The 23,013-nt window shown below is 63.6% G+C and overlaps 3 protein-coding genes across 11 annotated transcripts; all 3 read left to right on the top strand.

Moving 5' to 3' along the window:
- Positions 1-174: 174 nt before the first annotated feature.
- Positions 175-9,023, top strand: PRSS56 (serine protease 56; the record flags this gene model as incomplete). 9 transcript variants are annotated; one of them, XM_080409171.1, is made up of 17 exons in its annotated part: positions 175-2,353; positions 3,186-3,347; positions 3,970-4,167; positions 4,709-4,762; positions 5,113-5,302; positions 5,406-5,514; positions 5,594-5,753; positions 5,912-6,054; positions 6,201-6,360; positions 6,477-6,665; positions 6,773-6,934; positions 7,075-7,138; positions 7,407-7,569; positions 7,973-8,117; positions 8,239-8,331; positions 8,617-8,723; positions 8,850-9,023. In XM_080409171.1, exons 1-17 carry the CDS (start codon positions 1,972-1,974, stop codon positions 9,021-9,023), a joined length of 2,655 nt encoding a protein of 884 aa, XP_080265297.1. In that variant the 5' UTR covers positions 175-1,971. The 9 variants fall into 9 exon arrangements, with proteins under 9 accessions (XP_080265297.1, XP_080265296.1, XP_080265301.1 ...); XM_080409170.1 differs by having other exon boundaries at positions 7,970-8,117; XM_080409175.1 differs by lacking the exon at positions 3,186-3,347 and having other exon boundaries at positions 7,970-8,117.
- A 1,021-nt stretch (positions 9,024-10,044) lies between these two features.
- On the top strand, positions 10,045-14,133 carry CHRND (cholinergic receptor nicotinic delta subunit). The gene is made up of 12 exons (XM_080409190.1): positions 10,045-10,166; positions 10,841-10,986; positions 11,177-11,221; positions 11,330-11,439; positions 11,545-11,700; positions 11,937-12,052; positions 12,279-12,479; positions 12,827-12,938; positions 13,061-13,175; positions 13,393-13,594; positions 13,698-13,816; positions 13,898-14,133. Exons 1-12 carry the CDS (start codon positions 10,115-10,117, stop codon positions 14,078-14,080), a joined length of 1,557 nt encoding a protein of 518 aa, XP_080265316.1. The 5' UTR covers positions 10,045-10,114; the 3' UTR covers positions 14,081-14,133.
- Positions 14,134-15,035: 902 nt separating this feature from the next.
- CHRNG (cholinergic receptor nicotinic gamma subunit) lies at positions 15,036-19,926 on the top strand. The gene is made up of 12 exons (XM_080409192.1): positions 15,036-15,188; positions 15,617-15,756; positions 15,869-15,913; positions 16,121-16,230; positions 16,325-16,480; positions 16,763-16,860; positions 17,650-17,853; positions 18,146-18,260; positions 18,529-18,643; positions 18,987-19,191; positions 19,294-19,427; positions 19,511-19,926. The coding sequence occupies exons 1-12, from the start codon at positions 15,146-15,148 to the stop codon at positions 19,676-19,678; spliced, it is 1,533 nt and encodes a 510-aa protein (XP_080265318.1). The 5' UTR covers positions 15,036-15,145; the 3' UTR covers positions 19,679-19,926.
- The last annotated feature ends 3,087 nt before the right edge of the window (positions 19,927-23,013 follow it).

Here is a 23,013-nt window from a genome sequence, read left to right as displayed (position 1 = left end):
CCCAACACCCCCACAGTGACCCCCAGCCCCAGCGTCACCCCACACCCCGAATCCCCCCAATCCCCGCCCCCCTCCCGGGGTCTCCCCAATCCTGGGACCCGGCACTTCCTCCCCCCCAACCTCCGAACTCCCCCCACTCCTCCCGGCCCCCCAAAACCGACCCCCGCATCACCACACGCCCCCTGCCCCGGAGCCCCCAGCGGCCAGCACCCCGGTACCGACCCCCGCACCCCCAAGCTGCCCCCGGGCACCCCAGGGGCTCCGGTGCTGCCCCGCCTCCTTCGGTGCCCGCTCCCCGCGCCCCCCCGCCGGTGCCGGCCGGGCTCGGCTGCCCGCGCCAATTACCGGACAAGCGGGGCCCCCGGGGGCGCCGTCCCTCGCCCCCTCCCTCCCTGCCTCGCTCCCCGCCGGGACTGGGATCTGCCCGGGCCCCGGGGTCCCACTGCCGCTGCTGCCCGGGGCGGCCGAGCGCCTCGCCAATTAGGTTAATGGGGTTGGCACCGGCACCGGGACACGGGGAGAGGGGGGGCAGGGCACGGGGGGGGGGGCACGGGGGGGCCGGGGGCGAACCCCACGCCGGCCTCGCGTACCCGCGTGGGCGCCAGCTGCCGTCAGCCGAGCGCGTGACGCCCGCGGCGCGAGGCCGTGCCACCAGCGGGGGGATCCGTGCGGGGACACCGAGGCGGGACGGCTCCGCGGGGTGCGGTGGCGCTGTGCGTTTGTGCCCCGTGGCCCCCGGCCCCGCCGTCCCCCGTGGGGCGGAGGCGCAGCGTGCCCCGCGGTGTCCCCGCGGCCGAGGTGGGAGCCCGGCGGGGCCGGGGCTTTCATCTGCGGCGGGCCTGTCGCCGTGCCAGCCGCGGGCAGCGCCGCGCCTTTGATGTGCCACTGAAGCGGCATTGTCCGCGCCCCGCTGGCACCATCGGGGCCGGGGGGGCCCGGGGGGAGCGCGGCACGGCCGGGGCTGAGGGCACGGAGGCGTCCCTGCCCCTAATGGGGACGGGGGTGGCGGCACGGGCACCCCCCGGCCCCTAAATGGGGATGGGGACACGGGCATCTGCACTGCACGGGGGACAGAAAGGTGGGCGTGGGCAGCCCCTGTCCCCCAGTGGATGTGGGGACACGGGCACCCCCTGCCCCTAACAAGGACAGAGGCCCGGACACGAGCACCCACCCCTGCCCCTAACGGGGATAGAGGGGGGCGCGGGCACCCGCCGCACCCCAAAGAGGTGATGGGGTTGCAGCCGCACCCTGCCCCACCGCAGGAGCTGAGGCCCCCCCACGGGCACCCCAGGATGCAGTGGGGGCAGGGGGGTGGCGCGGGCACCCCGAAAGTGTGGGGCCAACCGCAAGCTGAGCGGCAAGCACGGAGGGGACCGTCTCCAGCCGGGTGGGCAAGCGGAGCACCCCCATCCGTGGGGCCAAATTGTGCCCCCCAGCCCGGGCACGCTGCCCGCTCGCTACCTGCCACTGACAAGCAAGAAAAGCAGCCGCTGCCCCGGCCCCACCTGCCGCCCCCTGGCATCCCCCCCCCGGGGTGCACCCCTCTCCTGCACCCCAGGCCAGGAACGGCTTTAGAGTGGACACGGGGTGCTGGGGGGTCCCCGCGGACAGTTGGTGCGCAGCACGGGGATGCAGTGTCCTTTCACGGGGCGGCCCGTTCAGCCACGGCTGGGCTGGCACAGAAAGAGGGACCCCCCGGCCCCACGCTCCCCTCCCCAGACCCCCGCCAACCACCCCCCCTCCGGGCGATGTCCACCCCGTCCCGCTGCCCGCCTTTGAAGCCCCCGGCGGGTCTCCCACGCCCAGTCCGGGCCCCCCGCGCCCCGCAGCCGCCGGTGCGTTCCCACCCGCCCGCTGTCCCCCCCCCCGCGCCCCCCGCCCGGGGCCCGCGGGAGGGACGGTGGCGCGGCCGGGGCTTGGCGTGAAAATGATCAAGGGCCGCGGGCAGCGCCGGAGCGCAGCGCCCGTCTGATGCTGCCCGCCCGGAGGCCCCGTCGAACAAAGGCGGCATTGAGGCCCCGGCTGCGCCCCCCCCGCGCCCCCCGCCCCGAGCTGGCATCTTGGCGCGACATTAATGAACTCGCCTGTTTGTGCTCCCCCGGCCCCTCTCTCCTCCCACCGCCCAGGGGGCACCGTATATATCCATCCCTCCTCGCCCGCCTCGGGCATTTCGGGGGCTCCCCCCACCTGCCCCCCTTTGCCCACCCAAGGATGGAGCGAGGAGGGAAGAGGATGCAGGGAGCTCTTCTCGGGGCCCGCCTGGTCCCCCCCGTGCTGCTGCTGCTGCTGCAGCTGGTGGGGGGGGCCCCCCTGGGCCAGGGGCTGTACCCCATGCCAGCCAGCGTCCTGCAAGGTCAGTGGGGCACAGGGATGGGGGCATCTTTGTGGGAGGGTTGGGCTGGGGATGGGGCAGCTGTAGAAGCTGGGACTCTTGGGTTCACTCTCAGTAAGGGGGGGAAGCACAAGCAAGATGCCTGGGTCCCTGGCAAAGCCCCCAGCCCACGGGACATGCCTGCAGTGCCTGGACTGGGTGCCAAGTGCTTCCCACAGCACTAGGGGACACAGGGGTTGCAGGGAGTGGTGTGGGTCATGGCCCATGGCCACCAGTTCTCCCTCCTGCCCAGGCACCTGTGCCAGACCCGAGGGACCCTCTGCCAGGGCACGGCCCACAGCAGGGTGGCTATGGGTGGGTGCAGGTGGCCACAGGTACAGGCACATGTGGGGATGCACATACAGGGCACACACAGGACTGCACACACATGGGCACATGCAGCAACATGTAGACACAGGCACAGAGATCCTGGCACGCACAAGTGTGCACCCACGGTACGGGCACAGGTGTGCACAGAAGTAGATGCACACCGGCACACACGGGCACACCTGTCCGGGCTCATACCCTGCTGCAAGCACATGTTCTCACAGGGTGTCCACATACAACGGGCACACACAGACCTGGGCAGGCACCCTCCTCACATCATGTGCCCATGTACCAGCCCCAGCAGGGAGGTGAGCCTCGTGCCTGTCACCCTAGGCAATGCCAGCAGGTGACAGGCCTTGCCCAGCCTGACACTCACCATGGAGATATGGGGGCGCGGGCACCGGCCGGGCTGGGGGCACTCTGTGGCCACTGTGGGGGGCAGTGGTGGGGGCGCCGGGGGTCTGAGCACCCTGCATGTGCCTGGCAGCACTGTCCAGCCGGGGGACGCTGGTGCTGGAGGCGGCGCTGAGGAGCGCGCTGCTGGCACTGGAGCGGGCACTGGCCGAGCAGCAGCAGCAGCGGGGCGCCTGTGGGCTCTGTGCCCCCTGCCTCTTCCCCCCCTGCACCAACATCACCCGTCGCTGCCCATGTGAGTCATGGCCCCATGGCCCCCACTGCCCGATCCCCAGAAGACCCTGCCCAAACAGGCCCAGTCCCTACCCAAACACTGCCCAGCGTCCCTATCTAAATGCTGCCAGGGGTCCCTGTCCAAATACCACCCCATGCCCAGGAGACCCTACCCTAACACAGACCCATGCCTGGAGATCCTACCCAAATATTTCTTCGGGTCCCTACCAAAGCACCACCTCATCCCCTAGAAACCCTACCAAAATGACACCCCAACACCCTACCCAGACGGTACCCCCTCCCTTATAGGCTTTGCCAAAACAGTGGCCAGATTCCCAAAACATATCCCTGACTGCTAGAGACTACAAAAACACCACCCGGAGACCCTACCCAAGCAGTTCCCCATCTTCTCTAGATCCTACCCAAACATCACCTGGAGCCTTACCCAAAGCAATCCCTTGTCTCCTTCCCAGATATCCACTCAAAAACGTCCCAGCACTCAGGAGACCCTACTAAAACATGCCAACAGAGCAGCCCCATCATGTCCCCTTCCCATCTGCCCCAAAGCAGAGCCTGGACTGGCCTGGGCAGAGGTGGGCAGGGAGGACACAGTGGGATGCCCACAGCCCTGCTTGTCCTTGCAGCACCAGCCGTGCCCCTCACTGTGCCCCCCAGCTGCCAAGTCCTGCTGGATGCCCAGGTGCTGCCTGAGCTGCCTCAGCGCAACTGGGCACTGAGCCAGGCTTGTGCCCCCTACCAGCGCCTGTGCCCACCCGAGGGGGCCCAGCATGCCTGCACCCAGCTCAGTGCCCAGCTCTGCCGCCACCGCCTCCAGGAGTGCCGTGAGTGGGCACCCGCATCACCCATGGATCCTCCCAGAGAGGAGAGACCCCACAATAACAAATGGGGCACCCCCAGGGATGCCTGGGATTGTGTGTGGGGATATGGGGCACTGGGGGTGACAGGAGGTGCTGTGGTGGGGCAGGGAGGCTGAGGAGGTGGAGGTATGGTAGGGTGATGGGGAATCTGGTGGGATGGGAGATTGGCAGGGAGGGAGGGATCTGGGGTGAGAGGTTGAGAGCTGGGGGATGGAGGCACTGGGAGCGATGAGTGGATTGGGGGGGACAGGGCACTGAGGGGTGATGGAGAATCTGGGGTGGGAGAGGGGAGTATGGTGGAACAGGACAAGGCGGGGTGGCAGAGAGATTGGGGACACTGAGTCACTGGGGCTGATGAGCACTCCTGGGGCAGTACGAGGGTGCTTTTTTGGGATGATGGGGGTCTGGGGGGCACTGAGAGCAACCAGGGGAATTGGGGACAGGAGGACACTGTGGTGACATTGGGAGGGGTGTCCCCACATGCTGTGACAATCTGTCCCCGCAGGAGTGGCAGCCACAGCCTCGGGCCCTGTCGCAGCAGCAGAGGCGGCGATGCCAGGTGAGCCAGGGCAGCCCCACGGTGCCCACCACCCCCCTCCAACACATACACACCGGCGGGTGCCCCTGGCCCCCCGGCTGCCTGCTGGGCCAAGGGGCAGAGGTTAGCGTCAGCAGCTGCCGTGCCGCAGGGTGCCCCCGGCCCGCCGCCCGCTCGCCTCCATGAGCACAATGAGGCTTGACAGCGCGCCTGGCGTGGCATGACCCCCCCGGGGGCCACCCGCCAACCCCTCCGCCACCACGGCCATCCTGGCACCACCATGAGTGGTCACCCCGTGCCCACCCAGACGAGGGGGTGCCCCAGCAGCAGGTCTGCAGGACACCCCCCCTTACCCTGGCTTTGTCCCCCAGGGAGCTGCGGGCACCGTGTGGGCCCCCAAGCCAACGCTACGGCCCCCCGAGGACGGATCATGGGTGGCAGCGTGGCCCCACGGGGGGCCTGGCCCTGGCTGGTGTCAGTGCGGCTCCGTGGGGAGCTGATGTGTGGAGGGGTGCTGGTGGGACACTCCTGGGTCCTCACCGCAGCCCACTGCTTTGCCGGGTATGGTGAGGGGCATGGCAACATAGGGATGATGTCCCTGCAGAGGGTGGCATGGGGTGGCACCCCTGTCACTCCTGTAACTATCTGTCCCACACTCTGCCAGGAACCAGAACGAGTTGGCGTGGACGGTGGTGGCAGGCAACTACGAGCTTGGCAAGCCAGGCGTGGGCGAGCGGGCAGTGCCCGTCCGGCGCATCCTGCCTCACCCCAAGGTCAGTGGAGGTGGGCACCCCCCTGACCTCTCTGGGCATGCCCCAGGCCCCCCCACTGACTCCCCCCATCTCCTTCCAGTTTAACCCCAAGACATTTCATGGGGACCTGGCGCTGCTGGAGCTGGCAGTGCCACTGGTCCCATCGCCCACCATCAGCCCCGTGTGCCTTCCCAGCGGCCCTGCAGAACCCAGCCCTGGCACCGCCTGTTACATCGCGGGCTGGGGCTCCCTCTACGAAGGTAGGTGACACCCCAACACCTGCAGGGTCTGTGGGGCATCCCCTTTGGTGCCCTCTCCAGTGCCCAGCGCCAATCCACTAAGCCAGGGCAGGGGGGGTGCAAAAAAGAGGGGGGTGTCCGGGCATGGGGGACCCCATAATGGGTACCTTGCCTGGCAGAGGGGCCGGCGGCCGATGTGGTGATGGAGGCACGGGTGCCCCTGCTCAGCCAGGAGACGTGCCAGGGAGCCCTGGGCAGGGACCTGCTCACCAACGCCATGTTTTGTGCTGGGTACTTGTCTGGGGGCATTGACTCCTGCCAGGTAACACCCGGGGCTGGGGGCTGCCAGCCCCCCAGCTTATAAATCCCTTGCGGCACACAGTGTTGGGCATGCACCGCAGCCCAGCACGGCCTGGCAGTGCTGTTGGGGTCCTGGCCCAGACCAATGCGCAGGCATCCCCCCCTCAGGGTGACTCGGGGGGCCCGCTGGCGTGCCAGGACCCCTCCTCGCACCGCTTCGTTCTCTACGGTATCACCTCGTGGGGCGACGGCTGTGGTGAGCAAGGCAAACCGGGCGTCTACACCCGCGTCACTGCCTTCACAGACTGGCTCAGCCTCCAGATGGACCGTGAGTGCCACTGGCCATGCCGGGGGGACGGGACAGAGATGCCCAGGGTGCTGTGGGGATACATCGCCCTGGGGGGCAGGATTCAGCACCTCATGGCAGCCCCGGTGCCCTCACAGCCGCCCCTGGCAGCCGGGAACCGAGCTGCTTTGACCTGCTGGCCCTGGCCCAGCTGCCCCCCGAGCAGCAGCCCCCCGAGCGCGCCCGCCTCTGCACCTTCTACGCCGGGTCCTGCCGGGCCCCCCAGGGCCGGGCTGCCTGTGCCCGCCTGGCTGAGGAGACCTGCCGTGCCAGGATGAAACGATGCGGTGAGCCAAGGGGCTGTGCTGGGGCCAGGGTGTGGGGAGGGACCCCGCTTCTGGCAGCATGGGGCCAGCATGGTGTCAGGGCCACGGCTATCCCGCTGTGCCCACAGAGCTGCACTCCTACGCCCAGACCCTGGTGGATCTCCTGCGCCGGGCTGGGGACTTCATCCGCAACCAGTTTGACTTCTCCTTCCTCACCCGCACCCTGCCCCAGCTCCTGGGCAAGATCTACGGGCATCTCTTTCCCCACCGCGTCCGCAGGGAAGCCCCAGGTACCCTCCCGGGCTGGGCCACCCTGTGCCTGCTTGGGGTCCCATCGGTCCCCACTCTACCAGTGGCCGGAGCTTCAGCAGCTTGCCCTGGCTTGGGACCCCTGCCCCTTGTCCCTCCTGTCCCCTTCTTGCCCCCACAGGTTCAGCTGTGGCAGGAGGCCAGCCCAGCCCCACAGCAGAGGGACCTCGAAGACCACCCACCAGGTGAGGCATGGTGGGCCACAGGACAAGAGGGGCTACAGGGTTTGGGGAAGCAGGCAAGATGCCTGTGGGCAGACATGGCTTTTTGGGGACAGCCTGTAGCATTGGGGTCCTACTCTTCCTGCAATCAGGGCACACCTGGAGGGAGGTGGGCATGCCCCCCTAGGGTGCCCAGGGCCACCCAGGCCCCGCTGGGGGTACATGGGGTGGCATTGCCCCGGGGATGGGTGCCACCGGGCGCTTGCCTGAGCTTGCCCCACTATGCTTGCAGGCGGGGGGCTGGGCGGCCACCCCCCTTTGCAGGGCTCTTCGGGGCTGTGGGGCCCCGGTTGCAGGACTGGGTGGAGGTGCTGAGAGCCATGGCGGGGGGCAGCCCCCTGGCACCCACTTTGGACGGGGGGCAGCTCCCCGAGGAGACGTGGCTCTTCCTGCAGGTATGTGGGGAGGGACAGGCTGGGGGGAGTCCCTAACCCTCTGGTGAAGGTGCCACCAGGGACCAAAGCCCCATCACTTGCCCTGTGTCCCCTCCTGACATCCCTTGGGTCCATCGTCCCCGGTGCAGCCACCAATGTGGTATCTCCCACTCTGCCACCACAGAGAGGCCATCTCATCCTTTCCAGCTGAAACCAGTGCTCCCAGTCCAACCATTGCAGAGCCAGCCATGGGTCTGACCCCACAGCTTAGAATCCAACCCAACACAGCCATAAAGCAGTCGCGTGTCCCCATCTGACACCAGCCCAGCCGTGCCCTGCATTCTGCCACTGTGCACCTGGCTGTGCCCACAGGTGCCCTGTGGGTGCCCCACCACCCACCCTGTCCCACCCTTCCCTTCAGCAGGGTGAGGAGTTGGTGGAGGAGCTGGTGGGACAGGGACGAGCCTTCCTTGCCCAGCTGCGGGCAGAGCTGGACCTCAGCCCTCCCCTCGAAGCCACAGAGCCACGCTGGACACCTGGAGAGCTGGCAGGGACCCTCGCGCAGAGCCGTGAGCCCTGGGGGGGCTGGGGCTGACGGGACAGTGGGATATCCATCCACCAGGCTCTGTGCCCGGGCAGTGTCCGCTAGCCATGTCCCCACCGGGGTTTTCACACCTCTCTTGGTGACAGGGTCCACGCCCAGGGAGAAACGTGAGCTGGTGCCCATGGAGTTGCCGGGGATGGAGGAGGAGAAGGAGGAGGAGGAGGCAAGCATGGGCAGAGGTAAGTGCCCAGCAGCCCTGGCCACTGCAGGATGCCACGCGCCACCATGGGTATGGTGGGAAACCATGCCTCAGCTTTGCACCCCAGTTCCAGGGCTGGTTGTCCCATGTTGGTGGGCCAGCCCTTGGCCATGCCCCCCTCCAAAGGCACCCTCTCTGCCCCTGTTCCCCTGACATCCCCAGAGCATGAGTGCTCCTCCCTGGGGTGGGCAGCAACACGGTGCCCCCTCAATTCCTCTCTGATGTCCCCCCTCCATCCCTCTCCTGCCCATCCCCGGGGTTGCAGCCTGCCCTGGCCTCAACGAGTCCGCGGTGCGGGTGGGTGAGGTGCGGGAGCTGTACGCCTGGGTGCTGCGGGTGCCTGAGCCGGACCTGGCCATGACCTTCCAGGAGGTGAGCACCCTGTCCAGCTACTCCGAGCCCGCACCCTGGCAGCCAGGCAGTGCCACCCCCAGCCCATCACCATCCCGCTGTGCTCCTGGCTCCCCTAGGACTCACGGTGGTGTTGTCTCCCTGCAGATCCTGGTGGACTTGGGCTCCAAAAATGCCAAGGGACTTTACCGGGCGCAGGTGCGGGCCATGGTGGGGGGTCGCCCCACAGCCTTTGCTGGCCTTGTGGGGCTGGAGAGCGATTCGCTGGCCCGCAGCATGCCTGGACTCGTTGCTCTGGCACTCGAGGCACTGAAAACCTAATGGTGCTCCTGGGACACCGTGCCAGCACGGGGATGGGGTGCTGGGGCAGGGGTCTCTCGTGTCCTTCAAACACAACCCCCATCCCCAGTTCAGGCTCTTCCACCATTTTGCCCTCTATCAAGCCTCAGTTTCCCTCTTCCCACCAGCACTGCCTGACCTCCCAGGGGCAATGGGGCACCACGGGGCACCTGGAGCGTCTCAGCTAGGGAACATGGCCCCCCTCTCCCCTGGGACCCTCACATTGGCAAGCCCACCCCAGCCCCATTTCCCCAGAGACACCTGGGCTGTTATTTATTTGTACAGAGAAAGGTTTATTTTTCAATAAAGGGCTCTATTTTCCAGTAGCCAGTGAGTGTGAAGTGAGTGCCTGTGCCACACAGTGCTGGCAAGATGCGTGCTGGTGAGGGGACTTCCCATGGAGGATGTGACATCGGATTACATCCCCTGTCCTGTCGCTCCCGTACCCTGAAGCAATGCCCTCAGCCTCTGCTCCTGGCCCTGGCACTGGTGCTGTGTCCAGCCCGGCACAGACTCCTCAGCCCCCTCCCCAGGGGTCAGACACCCATCCTGCCCCCACAGCACCCACAGCACAGCATCAGTGCCCACCCCCGCTGCTGCCGCATCAGGGACCCACATGAAACCTCCTGCTGGCGTAGGGGCTGAGCGTGCCCCGGGCCAGTGGCAAGTGCCAGGCTGGTGCCATCCATGCGCTCGGGCATCGGTGGGTACCAACCCCTCCTGCTTGTGGGGACCCTGCCCACCCTGAGCAGCATCGCTGAGGCTGCTGAGCAGTGGAAGGCGCCGCTCCTCCCCACACCCAGCAACGCCCATGCTGGGGTGCCCAGGCGCAGGGTGATGGGCTGGCACCCATGGGGCCGGCAGGGCCAGCTGTGCCTGCCTGTCTCCCCTTCTCTGGGCGCTGGAGTGCCGGAAGAGCGGGGTGGGAGCGGGTATCCAGTGCCGGTACCCTTCCCCCTCGGCACCTGGCACCATCCATCTCCCGCTCCACCGGCAGCCGGACATCCGCTCGGCCAGGCCAGGCGGGGAGGCAGCCAGGGCCTGGCACGGCGTGAGGGCACCACAGGCGCTGCATGGGGGACCTGCCAGCACGGCTGGCCCTGCTTGGGGCACTGGTGCTGTCGGGTGAGCAGGATCCTGGGCTCGGGGCTGCCCTGTTACTGGGAGGGAGGGGGTTGGGCTCCCTCGATGGGGTCTGTGGGGGGTGATGGCGGCAGGGTCCAAGCGGGGTGCAAGTGTCCCCAGGGCTGCGTTTTGGGTATTGCCTGGCAAACTCCCATCACTGAGCAGCCCCTGTGCTTCTGTCCTGACTGTGCCACCTGCAGCCACGTCCCTGCCCGGGCTGTGTGTCTGTCTGTCTGTCGGTGAACAGTATCACTGTGTCTGTGTGCAGAGTGACACTGCATCGATGACATATGTCCCTGCATATACTGGCTTCGTGTCCATCTGTCCATGTGTGCCTCTGCGTGTGCATCCACCTGCGTGCACAGTGCCACTGTGTCTGTTCCCAAGTGTCTTGTGCTTGTGTGTCCCTGTGTGTGCTGGGTCTGTGTCTGTGTGTCCCTCTGTGTCCATGTCCTTGTCCCATGCCCATGTGTGCCCATGTGTCTGGGCACATCTGTCATTCCTGCATGTCCCGTGTCCACACCCCTGTGCAGCACAGACATGCAGTGTCCTGACCTGCTTCTGTCCCCTCCATCCTTATACCACCCTGCCCAAGTCAAGCATCCCTGTGGGGTGTCGCTGGGCCTAGTAACCCCCCCCAACCCCCTATGGTTTGCCTGACCCCCCACCCCCAGGCGGGCTCTGTGTGAACCAGGAGGAGCGACTCATCCACTACCTCTTCGAGGAGAATGGCTACAACAAGGAGGTGCGCCCCGTTGTCTCCACTGACCAGGTTGTGGACGTCTACCTGGCCCTCACCCTCTCCAACCTCATCTCTCTGGTGAGCCCCAGCAGGCAGTGCCCACCGTGAGGTGCCCCCTGGCCATGCCTCAGCCCCAGGGCTGGCTAGGTCAGGGCAGCCCTAAGGCTGCTGCCCCAAACCCTGGCTGGTGAGGGCTGGGGGGCCTGGGCTGGGGGGGTAGCTGCTGGGCATAGCCCTGGCATCTCACTGCCCCACACTGTCCTTGCAGAAAGAAGTGGACGAGACGCTCACCACCAACTTATGGCTCGAGCACGTGAGTAGGGATAGGCATCATGGTGTCCGTTGTGCCCTGAGGCACAGGCAGCGGGGGGGGGGGGGGCTCAGTGTGATGGTGGGGTGACCTGGGAATCCCTCCTGCCAGGGCTGGACTGATTACCGCCTGCAGTGGAACAAGTCTGAGTTTGGGGACATCGAGGTGCTCCGCCTGCCAGCAGACATGTTGTGGCTGCCTGAGATAGTTCTAGAGAACAAGTGAGCCGTGCCTCAGTTTCCCCTCCTAAACACCCCACGCTGTGCCTGGTGCATGCCCAGGGCTCCCTCTGTCCCTGCCATCACCTCGGCTCTCTTCCGACACAGCAATGATGGGCTCTTCGAGATTGCCTACTACTGCAACGTCCTCATCTACGACACAGGCTACGTTTACTGGCTGCCACCTGCCATCTTCCGCAGCGCCTGTCCCATCAATGTTGACTTCTTTCCCTTTGACTGGCAGAACTGCACCCTCAAATTCAGGTGCCAGGGGGGTGGCTGGGGCAGGGCAGGGGTGGGCAGCAGGGTGGGCATCCTGGCCCCCCATGGTGCCTGCTACTGCCAGCACCTTCCCTTGCTATTGGGGTGCAGCAAGGTGCCAGTTTGCAGGTGACTCAGTGGCCCAAGTCCATCACGCTGGAGGTGGGGGTGGGGTGGGGGGTGGGTACCAAGCAGCAGGTACAGCCCCTCACTGCCCGTGTCCCCTGGCCGTGGGGCAGCTCGCTGGCGTACAATGCCCTGGAGATCAGCATGCACTTGAAGACAGAAAATGACCCGAAGACGGGCAGGGATTACCCAGTGGAGTGGATCATCATCGATCCCGAAGGCTTCACAGGTAATGCTTGAGCTCTCTGCCATGTCCTGTGGCAGGGGGACATCTGGCATTGGTGCAGCCTGCCATGGAGACACCTGAGTGCCCAGGGCTTTGGCACCCTGGCACCCATCCCATCAGGCCCGGAGCCACCCAGATACAGGATGGGGAGACCAGTGTTGGTGGGGCTGGCAAGGATGGACATGGCAGGTATCCCTCACACCATGTGCTGTACCACATGCCCTGGCAGAGAATGGGGAATGGGAAATCATCCACCGCCCGGCCCGCAAGAACATCCACCCTGACAACCCCCCGGAGAGCAGCGAACACCAGGATATCACCTTCTACCTCATCATCAAGCGCAAGCCGCTCTTCTATGTCATCAACATCGTCACGCCCTGCATCCTCATTGCCTTCATGGCCATCCTCGTCTTCTACCTGCCTGCTGATAGTGAGTGAGCCCTGTGGCACCTGCACCAGGCACTGGGGTCACCCCATGGGGCACCTCCATGTCCCACACCAGCACCAGGTCCTGGGACATGGGGACACCCCAAAGCCCAGCATGGGGACATCCTAGTACTGGGACATCCCCATGTAGGACACCATCATCGCAGCCAGGCACCCTGGCAGGGGCATGCTTGGGCACAGGATACACTGTGTGGGACCCCGGGATACCCTCATAATGGGAAGCCCTATATGGAGCACTGTATGGTGGGACACTGGAAGGGCAATCCCAGCATTGGGGGCACTGGGGAGGGGCCTGGAGCAGGGTTTGCCCTGAGCTCCCCTGTTCACCAGGTGGTGAAAAGATGACCCTGGTGATCTCAGTGCTCCTGGCCCAGTCTGTCTTCCTCCTGCTCATCTCCCAGCGCCTGCCCGCCACCTCCCACGCCATCCCTCTCATCGGCAAGTGAGTCCTGGGCACCTCTGGTTGCAGTGGGCACATCGCAGGGTCCCCGTGGTGCCAGAGTGCTGCTCTGCCCGTGCCCAGCCCCTGTGGCAACCCCAGCTCCAGCTCCGTGCCCCCCACAGGTATCTGCTTTTTATCATGCTTCTGGTGACAGCTGTGGTGGTGATCTGCGTCGTGGTCCTCAACTTCCATTTCCGCACCCCTAGCACCCACATCATGTCTGACTGGGTCAAAGAGGTGAGCAGGGTGCTGGGCTGGGTGAACTGGTAAGTACCGGGGTGGCACTGTGGCCCACAGAGGCCATGGGACATCACAGCCCCAGCATTGCATCGGGGTGTCCCATCTGCACCCCTCCAAGGGGTTGCACACCCAAGTTGGGGGCAGAAGGTGGGGACAAGGTGCCACTGCAACAGGGAGGTGGCCAAGGGACCTGACACCACCTCCTATGCCACAGGTCTTCCTGGAGACCCTGCCACACCTGCTGGGCATGTCACAGCCGGCCGAGAGCCCAGCGGGCACCCCGTGCATCAGGCGCTGCAGCTCAGCCGGCTACATCGCCAAGGCAGAGGAGTACTTCAGCGTCAAGTCCCGCAGCGAGCTCATGTTTGAGAAGCAGTCGGAGCGGCACGGGCTGGTCAGCCGCATCACCCCTGCTCGTGAGCCACAGACCCTCTACAGGGACACAGGGAAGGGGGGTGGAGCGGTGGTCTCCCAGGGATGGCCTTTTGGAGCCCATCTCACTGCCCCCCTCACTCCCAGGTTTGGCACCACCAGGCACAGACGCAGGCGAGGAGCAGCTCTACGAGCACATAAAACCTGTCATTGACAATGCCAACTTCATCGTCAAGTACATGCGGGAGAAAAACAGCTATAATGAGGTGGGGGCCATGGGCATGGGGGGCAGGGGGGCTCCCTGTGCGCACTGCTCCCCACTGCCTGGATCCTCACTCCCTCTCCAGGAGAAGGACAACTGGAACCATGTGGCCCGGACTCTGGACCGCCTCTGCCTCTTCCTTATCACCCCCATGCTGGTGGTGGGCACCCTCTGGATCTTCCTCATGGGCATCTACAACCACCCGCCGCCACTGCCCTTCGCTGGAGATCCCTATGACTACCGGGAGGAGAACAAGCGCTTCATCTAGTGCAGTGTGTGTGTAGGGGGGTCCCATATGCCAGACCCCTGCTCGCTTACCTTGGCTTGGGAAAATAAAGCTGGGTACTTCTTGCTGCAGGGTACTGAGCTGGTGGCTGCTCTCAGTGTCCCCCACGAGCACGGTGCCCAACCCGAATGGGTGCTGTTGGGTGTCCCGAGCACAGCGGTTCTCAGACGTAGCTGGAAGGTGTGTTTTCCAGAGGGGATGCGGTGGTGCTAGCCCTGCTGCTCCCACTGGGCTGGGCATTCAGGACAGCACGGGCTGCGGAAGGGGCCGGACCCCCCCCCAGAATGACACCATCCCCTGCAGGCCCACTGCAGTGGGCAGAGATGTCATTAGTACCCACATCTCCCCCCATCCTTGTGGCCCCCCTAGTCAGACCCACGAGTGTCCCCCCCAGCACACCCCCTCCCACAGTGCTGCGCCGGGGGCTGAGACGGGTGTCTCCTTGCCCAACACAGCAGCAGGACGCCAGGGCTCCGGTTTCAGGGGGCACAGCTGACATCCCCCCCGAAGCAGTGGCCCAGGACAGCTGTCATCCTCTCCGCTGAGCCAGGAATCTCACCCCCTCCACCACTGACCCCCCTGCACAGAGCCTGGCAGGACCTGGAGCCCCGAGGTGGGCATCGCTCCCGGCTGGCGTGGTGGGACTTGGCTGCTCCTTCCCTGCCCTACGTGGAGGTCACAGGGCACCGCTGGGGCTGCTTGCCAGGGGACACCCCTTCCCCACAGGCTTCCAGCGCAGGGAGATGCATCCCTCTGTGGGGGGCACGGGAAAGAGAGGCACGGAGCTCATTTTATCCCCAGACCCAATCCCTACCCTGCGGGCACAAAATGCCAGAGGAGCTTCCCAGCAAACTGGCACCATCCCGCCAGCGGGGGGGTGGGTGGGTGCGTGGGGGTGGTCACCCGTCCCTCCCCAGCCCCTGAGGCTGTTGGGAACAGCTGACGGTAGCAGGGGACAGCTGTTCCATCCCACCAGGCGCCAGGCCCAGGACACCACCGCACAGGCAGCCGAGTGGAGCCCCAGCCCCTGTGCCCCACGGCACCGCCATGCGCTGCCACAGCCTCCTCCTCGCCCTCTGTGCCCTGGCAGGTAAGGGGTGCTGGCCCCGGGGGGAGGTCTGGGGGGGGCGCCCAGTCACTCCCTGCTTTTGCCCTCGGGGGTTTGTCACCCATGGGTGTACGGTGCTGTGCACCAGTCCCACCAGGGCGTCCCCATACTGGAAGCCCGCTGTCCCCATGCCCTGCCCTGAGAGGAGGTCCCTGGGGTGGGGGATGTGGGGGGAACACCCCCACCTCTGCTTGCATGCTGGGACACTGCTACACACCATCAGGCATGCACAGCCGCATGTACATACTACAGTGTATATGACACATGTGTGGGTATCCCCTCCCCATGCACACCCCATGCCCCGCCCCGCCCCCCCCCATCCCCCCCTTCCCCCAACAGCAGGTCCCGGGGACATTGGTGGCCCCACCACCCCCACCCTGGGGTGCCCCCATGGCATGTGCCCTCCCCAGGTGTGGGCTGCAGGAACCAGGAGGAGAAGCTGCTCCAGGACCTCATGAACAACTACAACCGGCAACTGCGCCCAGCCCTGCATGGGGACCAGATCATTGATGTCACCCTAAAGCTCACCCTCACCAACCTCATCTCCCTGGTGAGAACCCCTCCAAGTCCCCAGGTGGGATGGGATTTGCCCCCACACGTGGGGCAGCAGGGAGAGGTGGGCAGGGCGCTAAAGCAGTCTTCTTCCCTTCCTTCCTTGCCAGAACGAGCGGGAGGAGACCCTCACCACCAATGTCTGGATCGAGATGGTGAGACCCCTCACGTCCAGGCAGGATGGCCCCAGCCACGTTTGCATCTCAGGGTGGCACCCCATGGAAGGCTGGCACCGTAACCTGCACACCATTTTGTGGCTGCTCCCAACCGAGCCCATTTTGGGGGCAGCACGGGACAGCAGCTGACAAGCTCCCCTCCCTCAGGGAGCACTGTAACCCCTCCCTCTTCCCCCCTTCCCCCAGCAATGGTCTGATTATCGCCTGCGGTGGGACCCCGAGAAATATGACAACATCCAGACGCTGCGCGTGCCCTCCACCATGGTCTGGCTGCCTGACATTGTCCTGGAGAACAAGTATGTGACAGGGCAATGGGGACATATCTCTGCACAGGGGGTGGCAGCTGCCCCTTGGGCATGGTTTGGAGCTAAGCCCACCCTTTCTCCCCAGCATCGACGGGACATTCGAAATCACCCTCTACACCAATGTGCTGGTGTATCCCGACGGCAGCATCTACTGGCTGCCCCCTGCCATCTACCGCAGCGTGTGCTCCATCCACGTCACCTATTTTCCCTTCGACTGGCAGAACTGCACCATGGTTTTCCAGTGAGCACTGGCTGGGCATGCACAGGCACCATGGCATGTCCTCCTGGGACACAAAGGATTGGCATGGCATGTCTGCCTCTGCCCTGGGGCAACAAGCCCCTGGGCAGATAAGTGCCACGTACCTGTCCCCTGGCACCCTGCTGGTGGCAGGAGGCACCTTGGCCAAGCCAAGCACCCCAAAGCAGAGCTGGAGGTGGCCAGCGTCACCCAGTGCCACACCGGCACTCTTTGCCCATCCAACCTGCTGCTGCCAGCCTGTGCCACCCCCTTGTCCCTCCCCAGGTCCCAGACATACAGCGCCAATGAAATCAACCTGCTGCTGACAGTGGAGGAAGGCCAGACCGTGGAGTGGATCTTCATCGACCCGGAGGCTTTCACAGGTAACACCATGGCTGCCCCCATGGCACAAGAGCATCCCACCACAGGGGACACCCGACAGGCCTGGCACTACACCAGTGGCTGCCAAAATCAGAGCTGCAGGGGCTATTAGCAGCTCCCACCGTTACATGGGCACTTAAGTTATTAGTGGAAGCAGGAGTGTGAGAAAGATTTGTTTTTCTAACCCCCCGGCTCAGGGCTCTCACTGCCTGGCAGCTGCTCCTGGAGAGCACCGTTCCTGGGAGCTTGATTGATGCTGGGAACGTAGCTGTCACGGCCAAACGATGACGTTTTCCATCACATTTTAATTGCATATTGAAGGAACAAAATGCTTTTCAGGCAGTGAGATTTATTTTTTCATTACCGGCCCGAGCTACGATCTTGACTAGGAAAAAATCTATCGCTCCCGCAGATGGCAGGGGAAAACAGTGTGCTGTCACCCAGGATCATGCTCAGCTTCCCCCCATGGCACCCAGGGGGCAGGGAGATGGGGGGACACCAGCTCCACGTGTAACACCTTGGGTGCTCCCAAGTGGCCTGAGGTGCCCCTTATGTGCCTGGCTGCCCCCTCCAACAGTTTTTTGGGTTATTTTGCCAAGGCAACACTTCACAGTGCTCATCCCCCTCTCCAGTGGCTCTAGTGCCTTTCCCTGCACCATGCCCAGCCTGTGTGCCCTGTGGGACCCGTGCTGATCACCAGCACCCCCCTTCCTCCCACCCCGGGCTGGGGGGCTGGCAGCCCAGTGCCCCTGGCAGCGTGGTGGGACTCACGTGGCACTGCTGTGTGGCAGAGAACGGTGAATGGGCTATCAAGCACCGCCCGGCTCGGAAGATCATCAATTCGGAGCAGTTCACCCCAGATGACATCCAGTACCAGCAGGTCATCTTCTACCTCATCATCCAGCGCAAGCCGCTTTTCTACATCATCAACATCATTGTGCCCTGTGTCCTCATCTCCGCCATGGCCGTGCTGGTCTACTTTCTGCCTGCCAAAGGTATGCACTGGTACCTACCCACTGGGGGCACGGCGATGTGCAAGGTGGGGGCAGTGACAGGCAAGGAAAGGCTCATTGTCCCCTCTGTACTTGGGAACCATCAGTGCCATCTCTCACCCACACCTGTGGTATTTAGCAGGGGGTGTGTGTGTGAATTTCCAGGTACTCCATGGTTAAAGCTTCATGGCAGAACTTGGCCGTTTCAGCTTTGGGGTGGGGGCTTTTCGCCAAAGGAGGGCAATGCCCACACCACTGCCCTGTGCCAACCTCTGCCTTCCCCCCTCCTTGGCAGCGGGTGGGCAGAAATGCACTGTCTCCATCAACGTCCTCCTGGCCCAGACCGTCTTCCTCTTCCTCATTGCCCAGAAGGTGCCCGAGACCTCCCAGGCTGTGCCTCTCATCGGGAAGTAAGTGATGCATGGGGACAGGGGTGCCTGCCCTGTTGTCACACTGTGCCAGCAGGACCTCCGGCGCTCTGGTAGCAGCCAGTGCGCAGGGACAGGACCCTGGTACAGAAATAACCCCCAGCTCAGTGGAGCTGGTACAGGGCTACCACGTGCCTGTGTCCCACTGCTGGTCCTCAGTTTCCAGCCCAGGAGGGCACCGAGATGGAGCTCACATGCCCATAGCTTGTGACCTACCAGCCCCACGTGAGGCTTTGTGCCCCCTCCCTAGGTACTTGACCTTCCTCATGGTGGTGACGGTAGCAATTGTGGTGAATGCTGTCATAGTCCTCAACATCTCACTGAGGACACCCAACACTCACTCCATGTCCCAGAGAGTGCGCCAGGTACCTGCCGTCATCCCCCTACCTCTTATACATAGGGAATGGGGTAGGTATTTGGGGACCAACGTCACGTCCCTTGTGGGGTGGGGTGGTGAGCATGCCTTCATCTGAGGGCAAGTCCTCCGGCACAAAGAGGGACCCCAGATTCCCCAAGAGACCACCAAACCCCGCCAAGTCACTCTGAACACTGGGGAGCACAGCAGATGCCAACACACCCAGTGTCCTGGTGGCACTAGGATACCCCACGTGGATGCTCCAGGCAACGCAAGGGGACCTGGTCACACCCATCGGGTGCCCTGGGTGGTGGTGGTGTGGGTGAGGTCCCCACAGGTGACACTGTGCCCAGGTGTGCCTGCACCTCCTGCCCCGCTACCTGGGCATGCACATGCCAGAGGAGACAGCGGGGCCACCGCAAGCTGCCCGGAGACGCAGCTCCCTGGGGCTCATGGTGAAAGCCGATGAGTACATGCTCTGGAAAGCCCGGACCGAGCTGCTCTTTGAGAAGCAGAAAGAGAGAGATGGGCTGATGAAAACGGTGTTGGAGAAGATTGGTGAGTGCCCCTGGGGGTTTGGCACCTCCCTGTGAGGCTGGGAGATGTGCCAGGCAGCCAGGCACTCACTGTGGCCTGCTGAGCCAGCTCTGCTGCCCGCAGAACGTGGCCTGGACAGTGGCAGTGCCCAGGACTTCTGCCAGAGCTTGGAGGAGACAGGCCCTGAGATCCGCGCCTGCGTGGACGCCTGCAACTACATTGCCAATGCCACACGGGAGCAGAATGATTTCAGCAGCGTGAGTCAGGGCTGGGGGGAAAGGGGGACCCAACTGGGGGGCAGTGGGGGCAGCCCTCACCCCCCTCCTTGTGCAACTGGCAGGAGAGCGAAGAGTGGATCCTGGTGGGACGGGTGATCGATCGTGTCTGCTTCTTCATCATGGCCTCCCTCTTTGTGTGCGGCACCATTGGCATCTTCCTCATGGCTCACTTCAACCAGGCACCTGCCCTGCCCTTCCCCGGGGACCCCAAGCAGTACCTGCCGCAGTGATGTCAGCAGGTGCCCACCAGCCATCCTGCTGCCGGGACCACCGGAGCCAGGGGCTGGGCACCCTCAAACCAGCCTGCCTCATTGAGGTCCCTGCAGGCACAGCAGCTCCTGGTACCAAGCATAACACTGGAGGACTGGGGATGGTGGGGCTCTGCCAGCCCCCAGCAGTGGTGGTGATGGGGAAGGGGGGAACACGGGGTGGCCATGCTGTGCTGAATGTAGAAGTAAAGCCTGCGGCAGTCTCGCGAGCCTCTGTGGCATCATTGCTGCATGGCCACTAATGGCATTGCCCCTCTTGGACAGACCGCACGTGCCACCTGTGCAGGCTGCCCACAGACCTCTAAGCCACACAGTCCTGTGCCAGCACCACACAAGGGTGCTGAGAGACAAGACAAGGGGGAACCAGAGCAGAGTCAGGCATCTGCTGGTGCACCAGCACTGGCAGCAAGAGCCACGCAAATTCGCGGCAATGGTGGCAATGGGGCAGGAATCATGGATACAGCCCCCCATCCTGGGGCAGCGATGGAGCCACAGAAAGGCTTAGGGGCAGGTAATTCCCTCCTCCCAGCCATGGCTCTTGGGGGCAGCTGAATTGCTGTCCCTGCTTCCTAGTAAGCAGCTTGGGGTGGGAAGACCATGGGCCACCAGGCACCCACACCCCCTCAGGGATGGGTGCCCCTTGGCACCCACCCTACTACGAGCATCATTACGTGACTCCCTCCCCTGCTGGCCCTCCTTGCCACAGAGGATCATGTCTGTCAAGCACAGCCCCTTCCCCCCACCCCGGTGCTGCCGCATCCCCCCTCCCCATGCCCCTTACTGACCTCTGGGGCCCCCATGGCTTTGTCCCTGCTGGCAGGGGAGATGCGGGAGGTCAGCCTGGGAACAGTGGCAGGCAGTGTCTGCTCCTCTGTGGTCCAGCTCATGCCACCTGCGCCTGGCTCCAGGACGTGCTGTGTCTCTATCAGCGTCACTGTCCCAGCACTGGCTGCCTCTGCTGCTGCAGGGAGAAAACCAGCTGGTTACTGCCAGTGATCAGCTCCTGGCACTGCCTGCCAGAGGCGAGGGCACCGCAGGCACAGATGGTGGAAGGAGGCAAACGCCCAGCAGCTGAGACATCACCTCTTGGACACCTGCAGCCTGGTCACGGCCTGGAGCCACCCTCCAGCTGTGCCAGCCTGCCCACGCTCACTGCAAGGCGGCTTTTCCTGCCCTGTCCCCAGGAGGTGCATGACACCTACAGCACCAAGACCAGATGGATCCAGCGCACCAGGCTGGCACCTCGAGGCAGGAAGGGATGGTGCCCACCAACACAGGCAGGAGTGCCCGGAGGAGCTCACTGAGCATGCAGGGCCCTGGCTGGGTCCTGCCTGCTGTCCCCCTGGCTGGGTCACCTCCCATGGGGGCAGCCCCCAGGGCTATGATCTCAGTGAGGTGACCAGGTCCTGGGGCACCGTACTCCACCAAGCCATAGTGTTCTTGCCGGTGAGCGACAGCACTGCACAGCACTCCTGTCCCCCCCCCCAGCAATATCCTCTCCCCAGCCCCACAGTGGGGGAGGACAGACAGTCCAAGTGTCCCCAGCCCTGTGACAGCCAGGAGCTGCCGTAAGCTGCCCAAACCACAGCACCAGGCATGGTCTCAGTCCCTGAGCTCTCTCTCCCCAAGAAAGTGCAGAATTAATGAGCTCTGGTGTGTCTTTGCCAGGCCGTTTCCCATTGATTACTGGGTCCCTGTTGCCCTGCTGCCAGCCTCCAGGGCAAGGGAGCTCTGAGCAGGGCCAGGTGCTGTCACCCACTTCTCCCCACTCCACAGAGCTGCTGCTTCTTCCAGGTGAACTCAGTCGCCAGCATATCCATACAGCACAACTGGGAAGAGACAAGCTCTTCCAGCCTGCCAGGAGCACATGACTGAGATCACATTCTCCACCTTCCCCAAGCAGTGGTTTTACCTGCCCTCCATAACTCCCTGGGGTTTATCACCACACTAGAGACAAGGACTAAAACAAAAGCAGTAGCTGGATGCCACGGGTCTTGGGCAGCAGACGTGTCCTCCAGGAACTGGGCTGGGAGGGAACACTTTGCAGGTCACTCCATCCAGAGCTAGCAGGGTGCTGCAGGGAGTGCACTGACAGAGGAAAAGCCCCCCCAGCCCAGCATCAGCCCCACATGATCACACCCCATCAAGAAGCACCAAGACAGGGCAACATCATGCTCCAAGCATCCCCCCAGCTGCTCCTCTCCAAAACTGCCATTATTTTCTGTGGGCTGGGAAGCAAATTTCCTCCTTAGCTCTGGCTTGGAGACATCCAGCACGCTCCCTAAACCGCTCCCTGAACCTCCCAGCCAAACATCAGCTCCTACTTGACCAGCTGTAGCCAGAGACACCCAGGGCCCATAAGCCCACCACAGCCAAGCATCCCCTTGGGAAAGCCCTGCCAGTTTCCCCAAAGGCCACAATGTGGGGCTCTGAAGAAGTTTAAGGGTTGATAAAGCCTTGAGGAGAGCAGGGCAGGTCATGACTCACCGCAGATTTGGGGCTCCCACGGCTCCAGGCTTGCTTCCTGAATGAAGAGGATCTGAAACCTTTTTCTACAGCATGACAGAGGCTCCTATCCCTCCCAAACAACCCCATGGCTATCTTTTTACCACTCTTATTAGGAGGACACTGTAGAGCACAACCCAAAAGCCCTGCTCAAAAAAAAGTCTGGCTCCATTCCTCTCCAAGCCATAGGCGGCACCAAATGTGGTGCTTGGCACTGATCAAACACTGATGTTCTTCTGATCTCAGGAAAAGTTGTAGCCTGTAAGAGCAAACTCCATCCCCAGCCAGCTTGCTCCCTTCAAGGCTGAACAAGAGGAACCAGTGCCGAGTTCCTCCAAATCTCAACCACAGTAGCACCAGGAGGAGAGGAACAGCCTCCTAGGGAAGGGCACTTCCACAGCTCACTTGCAAAGCGTATTTAAGGGCAGCACAGCAGGACTGCAGCATTTTCAGATTTAATAGCGAGCCTGTACTCATCAGCATCAGCTTAGATGCAGGGCATCAGCGGCGAGAAGTGGGCGAGTACATGAAATAGCAGAGGTGGACGTGACGCGCAGCTGGGCACAACAGGACTAAAGCCCTAAGTGATGTCATCTGCAAGAAGCTAAATGTGCTGTGAATAAAAGGAGCCTGCAGCTAGTATTTCAGCCTTGCCTTGCAAGGCTATTTTTGCTTAGATTGCCAAAATGTAATTACAACTAAATCCCCCCTAACAAATACTGGAGAGCAGCAGGGGAGAATTGTACTTAAAAGGAATTTTAAGTAGCAGCCATAGTAGTACCTGATCACAG

This window comes from Falco punctatus, assembly GCF_963210335.1.
Source record: "Falco punctatus genome assembly, chromosome: 13".
NCBI classification, from domain to species: domain Eukaryota; kingdom Metazoa; phylum Chordata; class Aves; order Falconiformes; family Falconidae; genus Falco; species Falco punctatus.
This window is presented reverse-complemented; position numbering and strand designations above follow the sequence as displayed.